General features: G+C 59.9%; 1 protein-coding gene across 1 annotated transcript in view; it reads left to right on the top strand.

Moving 5' to 3' along the window:
- The window catches only part of Cpne5 (copine 5), a 49,012-nt gene that overhangs the window by 12,926 nt on the left and 28,330 nt on the right, over positions 1 to 7,756 (top strand). The window contains exons 4-8 of the mRNA XM_033766417.1: positions 429 to 468; positions 749 to 825; positions 3,401 to 3,460; positions 4,676 to 4,726; positions 4,976 to 5,039. Coding sequence (XP_033622308.1) covers positions 429 to 468; positions 749 to 825; positions 3,401 to 3,460; positions 4,676 to 4,726; positions 4,976 to 5,039 — 292 coding nt within the window. The remainder of the gene's footprint in view (positions 1 to 428; positions 469 to 748; positions 826 to 3,400; positions 3,461 to 4,675; positions 4,727 to 4,975; positions 5,040 to 7,756) is intronic.

Raw genomic sequence — 7,756 nt, 5'->3', positions numbered from 1 at the left:
GTGGGGTGGAGGCCGGGGTCCGCCTGCCTGCTGCCGAGGTGCGCGCGGCTGTGCCCCCTCCTTGGTGAGCGCGCAGGCCCAGGGTAGGCACACAGCCTGGGTAAGGCGACCTGGGAAGGGGCTCACGGGCTGGGCCTTCCTGGGAATACGGTGGGCCGGGGGGGAAGGCTGGGCGGGCGGGGTAGGCGGGCAGTGAGGGGTGGTGGCTCTCGTGAGGGGCACGTGTCCTAGGCGTTCACCGCAGGACCTGATTTCCCACCTCTACCCCAGCGGCGCCCTCTGTGCCTCGCAGCTGTGGGCCGAGCCACAGCCACAGCCACAGCCTTGGTGGCTGAGGAGGAGGGGAGGGACCTGGCTGTCCTGGGGGACCTGGCAGGGCTGAGCAGGGCGTCCTGCCTGCCTTCCCCATGTCTCTGTGTTCTCTGCAGGTACGATGTTGACTCCAAGAGCCCTGATCTGTCCAAACACGTGAGTCCTTCCGTGACTGCCCCGTCCTGCACATCCATAGCGTTTCTTTTTTTTTTTTTGGTACTGGGGGTTGAACTTGGGACCTTGTGCTTTTTTCGAGGCAGGCAGCAGAAGCACTGAGCTAAATCCCCGGCCCTCCATAGCATTTCTTAAAGCCATTTTCTGAGTCAGCCTCTGGTTTCCAATGCCGCACGGTGTCACTCAGACCCCACCAGGGGTGGGTGGGGGGCGCACGAGCAGAGGAGGTGACGCCGGCCTTGTCTGTGCCTGGGGTTTGCAGGATTTCCTGGGCCAGGCCTTCTGCACCCTTGGGGAGATCGTAGGGTCGTCTGGGAGTCGCCTGGAGAAGCCCCTCACGTAAGTGAATGGCTGCACGCTGTCTGGCTTCCTCCCGGGAGTGGGAGGCTGGGACGGAGCAGGTGGGGGTCACGCTGGGCATCTGCAGGGTAGCAGGGAGCAGGGAGACTCACACTGTGAGTTACAGCTCTTCTAACCTGTGTAGCGGGAGGTGGGAGAGCTTGGATTTGAACCCAGGACCTGACTGAAAAAGCATATTCCTCAGATTATTATAGCAGAACTGCTACTCTGAGCCTGCTCTGGATGAGGAACCCCAAGTCTGAGGGGGGCTTTCCCGGCCTGTCAGACCCAGCAAGGGGGTAGAGGTGGCCTCAGGGCAGGACCCGAGCGTGAACATCCTGCAGATGGCACAGGCGTTGGGGCCCCAGGGCCGGGCAGGGGGACAGGAGTCCAGCTGGATTGGCATCAGCTCCTGCTGGCACCTGCTGAGTTCCCACTGGCCGCGTCCCTCAGGGTGGTCAGCGATCGCAGTGCGTGTGTTTCTGGAGTCTCCTAGGCCCTTGTCTGACCCCCAGTAACAGTGTGGTCATGTCTGAGGCCTGCAAAGGTCTCCGAGACCTGGACAAATCCCATCTCTGCTTCTAGGAAACGATGGTGACGGCCAGCCTTTACTGAGCACAGGAAAACTCAGGTTTGGTGAGCTGTGAAGCTTAAAGACTTTGGGGAACCGCTTCACATAAAAGCAATAAAATTCATATTTGTTAGCCCCTTGCTCTCAAACACTCTTTAACCTCTTTTTAAAATTTTTTTAAATTAAAAAAAATTTTAGTGGTGGTAGCGGTATTAAGGATTGAACCCAAGAATCACTGAGGTACATCCTCAGCCCTTTTTAATTGAGACAGGGTTTTGCCAAGTTGCCTGGGCTGGCCTGGAACTTGCAGTCCTCCTGCCTCAGCCTCCAGGGTAGCTGGGATTACAAGCGTGTGCCACCAACCCCAGCTTCTTAGCCGTTTTCATTTTGCGGCTGTCTTTCCTGCAGGCCCTCCCTCGCCCTCCCCGCCTCGGTGGCCATGGCCCTGTAGAGATGCCCGGGGAGGCTGTCTCCCCAGTTCCCACTTGCCGGGTTGGGAGCCCCGAGTCCCTCAGGCCTGTTTCTGCCTGCTGCCGCCTGGCCCGTCACGCCGGGGTGGTTTGTGGGCCGCCTGGTGTGTGGGGCCTCCCCGGGCACGCCAGACCTGACACGGGGCTGAAGGAGACAGGAGAGGCTGGCCGAGGAGGCGGACCTTTTACCCCACCAGAGGTTCCCTGCTTCTAAGTTTAGTTGGCGTCGTGACTGAAACCCTATGAGCAGCTCCTGTTTACTGGGCATCTATTCTGGGCTAGACGCGAGGGTTAGGGTTCTGTTTATGAAGTCTGTAAAGTCAGCCTTCGGTGTCTGGATGCCGAATCCATGCATTCAGCCAACTGCCGGTCAAAAATATCTCCACAATCGTGTCTACTGAGTAGGTACCGACGTTTTTCTGTTGTCGTTCCCTGCACAGTGCAACAAGTACTTGCATAGGCCTCACCGCATACTAGATATTACGAATGATTTAGAGATGATTGAAAGCACACAGGTGGAGGCTGTGGACAAACATCATGTTACAGAAGGGACATGCGCAGTGAGGGCTGTGCTGTCCGCAGATGTCCCAGAGCTGCCCCCCTGGGTAGAGGGATTTAAAGACCAGACATTTTTATTTTCTTATAACCCTGGAGGCTAGAAGTTCAAGGTTAAGAGGTAGACAGGGTCATCTCCTGAGGCCTCTCCTTGGCTGCTTGTGGGTGGCTTCTTTCTCCTCCCTCTGTGGTTTCGTTTATTTTTTTTTTTCTTTTTTGAGACAGGGTCTCACTATGTGGCCCAGGCTGGCCTCAAACTCACACAGATCCTGCCTCAGCCTCCCGGGTGCTGGGATCACAAGCGTGCATGGTCATTCCCGGCTTGCTCCTTGTGTCTTCTATACCTGGCGTCCCTCTTATGTGTACCTGTGTCCTCATCTCTTTTTAAAATTAATTTTAAAAAAGGTTTTTTTGGTACCGGGGATCAAACTTGGGCCCCTGTGTTTGCGAGGCAGGCAGTGGAACCATGGCACCAAATCCCAGCCCGTCCCACAAGTCATGCTGGATCAGGGCCCCCACATGACCTCCATAAAGGCCTGGTCATATTTTGAGGTATCCAGGTTTGGACTGCAACATAGGAATGGCGCCGTGGTGTGTGTGGGGGGAATGACCGTCACTCTGTCATCTCGGGTCATTCAGCAGTCTCCCAGTCCCACGGAGTCACGGGGCTCCAGCATCGCAGGGGTCTGTCCTTACTGCAGGCCACAGGGCCATCAGGAGTGATGGGCAGGCCCCACCCCAGGGGCTCCTGGCCCAGACAGGAATAGGGAGGCCTGAGACATAATTTCCAGGGGATGCTGGCGCTTCTGGTCTGAGGACCCCACTTTGAGAATTTCTGGTGCCACATAAGATGCCCAGGGCCTTGGGAGTCCGGGGAAGAGCCCCTCCTGCCCCCAGCCTGTAGCTTTCGGTCCTGTCCGGTCCGGGGCTGGCCCGGGGCCCTGCTCATAGCCGGCGTTCTCTCTTCCTCTCCCCACAGCATAGGAGCGTTCAGCCTGAACTCCAGGACGGGCAAGCCCATGCCGGCCGTGTCCAGCGGGTAGGTCACAGCTGTCTCTGGCTCCGGGGTCCTCCCGTATTCAGCCAGCTCCGCACAGGGCGCCCAAGCCTGGGTCCAGGCCCTGATCCCGCCCGGCCAGCTCAGCCCCAGGCAGGAGACAGCAGGGGCGGTTGGTCACCGGGCCCCTCTCCCTGCCCTCACTGTGTCCAGGCTGGCTCAGAGCAGCCTCACTCTGCCCCGGCTCCGGGTGGCCCGGCCCCCACCCTGACCGTGTGCTTTCGGCTGCTTCGTGCGTGTGGGCCCCGCATGGCTCCCGCCTCCCCTCGCTCTGCCCCCCCGCAGCGCCCCCACCCTGGCTTCCTCGTCTGGCAGCATCTGCGGTGGCCCCGCCTGCTCCTATGACCACCGGGCCTACTGGTGTGGGGAAGGGGCCCAGGCAGAGCCGAGGCAGGAGCGGGAGGGCAGCAGGGAGGGAGGAGGCTGAGGAAGGCCGAGCGAGCGGTGGGAGCAGGCCGGGCTGGAGTGGAGGGAGAGAAAGATCAGAAATAGAAGGAGGACGGGGCGGTGGCGGGGAACAGATGGAGAGACGGGGCGGAGGAGGCTGCGGTTGAGGATTCGCTCTCCGGCCTCCCCAGTCCTGTCTTTACTACTGCAGAGCAGGGCCAGGGCAGGAGGTGGCCCAGGGCTGTGCCCCTGCCTGGTGCGAGAGGCTCCGGATGTGGCCCCTGCTCCTCCCCCGACCCTGCCCCACCCGCTGCCCCCAGCCTCTCTATCAGTGGTTCTCAGAGCGTATTCTGCAGACACTGGTGTCCCAGGGCATGGCACTGTGTGTGCAAGTTAGTGAACAGCGTGCTGTGACCACACAACTCCCTCAGCCTGTTACTGTAACCTCCTCTCCCTCCGGGGCCCCCCTCCCCCAGCTTAGTCCCAAGGACCAGAGTGGGGTGACTGGCGGACCAGTGGGTGAGCAGTGTGGAGAGGGGTGCCTGGGTGGAACCCAGAGGGGCTCCTCTGCAGGGAGGGCTGTGGTCCTCATCCTGGTGGCCCCACTCTGTGGAGCTCCATGGCCGGCTGGGCTCTGTCAGCCAGAGGGCTCTGGGGAGGTGGCCCGAGAGGACACCAGGCCTGCACCCCTACTTTCCTTTCTGCTGTTAATATGTCATGGCAGCTGGGGCTGGACTGTTCGGGGACCTGGGACCCTGGATCCGCCGGGCGGGGGTGGGGTGGCCAGCCCACAAGGTCTTTTACCCGCAGAAGTGGTCTTTGGATGGAAAGTTTGAGAACCACTGGTCCGGAAGCTTCCGGGTGAGTCTGGATGCTTTTGCGGTTCTAGGACTTCACTGCAGGCACTGCCTCCCCGGTGGGCTCTGGGAGCAGGGGGCGGGGAGCCCCTGTGGCCCAAGAAGCTGCATCCTAGGCACACTGCCGTGGCTCTCAGAAGGAAGGCACGGTCCTTGCTGGGGCGCTGGGGCGGACCAGCTGGCCGGGAGGGCTCCTGGAGCTCTGGGGTGTCCGTCTGTGGCCGCCTTTCCATGCTGTGCTCTTGTCTCCCAGCGGAATCCCAGGGAAGAAATGTGGCACCATCATCCTGGCTGCCGAGGAGCTGAGCAACTGTCGGGTGAGTGGCAGGGGGACCCCAGGGAGGACCTGGGGGGTGTGGGGCAGGGCTGGGGCAGCTTCCTGTGACACAGGGCGCACCATTCCCTGGAGGGCCGGGCCGGCGGGGAGTCCTGTCCACTAGAGCCAGACAGAGGGGCCTCTTGGCACCCGGAGCAGCTGGACGCCAGGGCGGCCAGGAACACGGCCCTGGGCCAGGGCAGTCACAGTCCGTGCGTCCTTGAGCCCAGGATGCTTTGGCACCAGCGCTGCTGACGCAGGGGCCTTTCAGTCTTGGGTGCTTGACATTTGGTTGTCATTTTTAACTTTTGTCTCTGGGGTAGTGTGGAGTGGAGGGAGTGAGAGAGCCTGTGTGTGCACGCGTGCGTGCGTGTGCGTGTGCGTGCACACTAGCAAGCTGGAGGCTGCCCCTGCTTTTGCTCTGCCTGCAAGAATGTGGCAGAGCAGGAAGCCAGGCCAGCTTCGGGGTGGCTGAGCACACAGCAAGGGGCTCAGGAGACCCGACCGCAACCGATGATGAGGAACCGAGGGAATGATGCTGGCCATTGCCCGGGAATGGGGCTCCCGTGGTGCACCCCTGCTCCTGACAGCGTCCTGGGTGCTCCGTGCCGACCTGGAGAGGCTGAGTCAGCTCTGCAGGACAGTAGGAAACAGAGTCATGGTTCGGATCCAGGTCAGCCTGATTCTGATCCAGGTGCATTCCCCAAACCAGCCAGGCTCGAGGGCCCCACAGGTCAGTGGGGAACCTCAGGAGGGCAGGTGTGGGGCCGGGAGGAGAGGAGGGGACAGGACGGCACAGGGGCAGGCAGGAGGTGAGGAGGAGAAAGACTTTCAGACTTCCCGCGTCAGCGCTCCTGTCCACCGGCACCCGTGAGCATCCACCACAGAACACGGAGGGAGAGGGAAGGGGAGAGGAAGGCCCACCGTGGGTCCTGGTCTGTGAGCCACCACAGCACAAGGCGTCCGCTGTTTACTTATCACAGTTGTGGGAGGGGATGGGAGCCATGTACGCTGTGAAGGCGTCTAGTGAGATACTGCCGAGCACCTCGCAAAGTGGCGGTGGCGCCCAGCAGGGCTGTGACGGAGCTGTCACTGATTGTCTTGCTTGGATGGAGCAAACCCGGTCCTGGGACCGGGACAATTAGCGTGCAACCCATTGGGGCGGTGAAAAGCCAGAATTCAGGGGACAGGGTTTTAACTGAGGTCACACTGACCTCAGCAGCACGTAACTCATCAGAGTCTGGCCACTTCCCAGACCAGGGCCTGGGTTTCCGTGGCAGCCACTGAGGGAGGGGCTGCACCCACCCTGTCTACCGGCTGATGCACCCACCGAAGTCACACAGAGTTTGGGTCTAACTCCTGACATAAAACCATACAGCCGGATTGGGGAAGGCAAGGAGCAGAGGCCACTCAGCCCGCTAGTCCTGGGCAGAGACGTCTCCTACAATATATTCATCCAAGATAACATATTACAGGTTAGCATAAATAACATATTTCATGAAAAATGTATTTTCCAGAGTGCAGGTTCTTTAATAAGAGTGACTTTGCTTTACATATTTGCAAATCTCTTGATTTGGCTTCCTGAAAGGCCCCTGGGTGCTCACCACCCTTTCTGCCCCAGGCTGTTGTGAAGTCTCTGCCGGTGACCCTAGGTGACCCTAGAAAACTCTCGGCCTCGCTTAACTGAGCAGTCACCCTGGGCCACACATGCTGTGTACAGGTATTGGCTAATTACCTGGCGTATTAGAGTAATGGGCTGGGTCCTCATTTTACAGAGGCAGAAACTGAAGCACAGAGAGTTTAAGAGACCACACGGCCACCAAGGAGAAGGGATCTGAACCCTGGCAGCCTGGCTCTAGGGCTGAGGTCTTTAGCCACCAGGCTGTAGTGCCACAGATTCTGCTTCGAGGTTGCTTCATTTTGGAGAATAAGGCATTCTGAAAGAGAGCTAGGTGTGGTGGTGCACACCTATGATCCTGGCACTCTAGGAGGCTGAGGCGGGAGGATTGCGAGTGTGATCCCAGCTTGGACAGTTTAGCGATTTAGCAAGACGTTGTCTCAGAGTACAAAAAAAAAAAATTTTTTTTTTTCCTTTTTTTGGTACCAGGGATCAAACTCTGGACCTTGCGCTAGTGAGGCAGGCGGTGGCGCCACTGAGCTACATCCCTGGGGCCCCACCAAAGTTTTTAAAAGCGCTGGGGATGTAGCTCAGTGTGCAGGTGCTGAGTTCAACGGACAGTACTGCAAAAATAAATAGGCTCAGAAAGTAGAATTGGAGGACAGGGCAGTAGAGCGAGGACTAGGGAAACGCCAGGAACTGGTTCCGGCTCCCTGCCCACTGCCCACTGCCCTGCTGCTGCAGGGAGGAGCTGCCTCAGGGTCTCTGGGACGCCTGTGTCCTCCAGTCCCCCGAGGCCTGGGAGAGAGCCACTGACCGTCAGAGACCAGGGCTGCCGCCCCAGCCGGGAGCCTCGGTTCCTGCGGGTACTGGGGCCGAGCGGTGGCGGCGAGGACACGGGGAGGGCAGGGAGGTGGCAGCAGGTGGCGACCTAACAGGCGCCCGCAGAGTTTCCCCCAGGCTAGCAGCCAGCGGCTGCCGCCCACCCGGCTCATGGTGAAATGAAACAGCATCAGCGAGCATGCTGTGGAAATCCCGAGGCTGTCGCTGGCCCGCGTTCCGGCTCGGTGGCAGCGTTTGGCTGCGGCTCTCAGGGGCCC

The sequence above is a fragment of the Fukomys damarensis genome, unplaced genomic scaffold (assembly GCF_012274545.1).
Source record: "Fukomys damarensis isolate Sample0158 unplaced genomic scaffold, DMR_v1.0_HiC HiC_scaffold_20, whole genome shotgun sequence".
Taxonomy (NCBI): domain Eukaryota; kingdom Metazoa; phylum Chordata; class Mammalia; order Rodentia; family Bathyergidae; genus Fukomys; species Fukomys damarensis.
The sequence above is the reverse complement of the archived record's forward strand: the minus strand, read 5'-3'. Positions and strand labels throughout refer to the sequence as shown.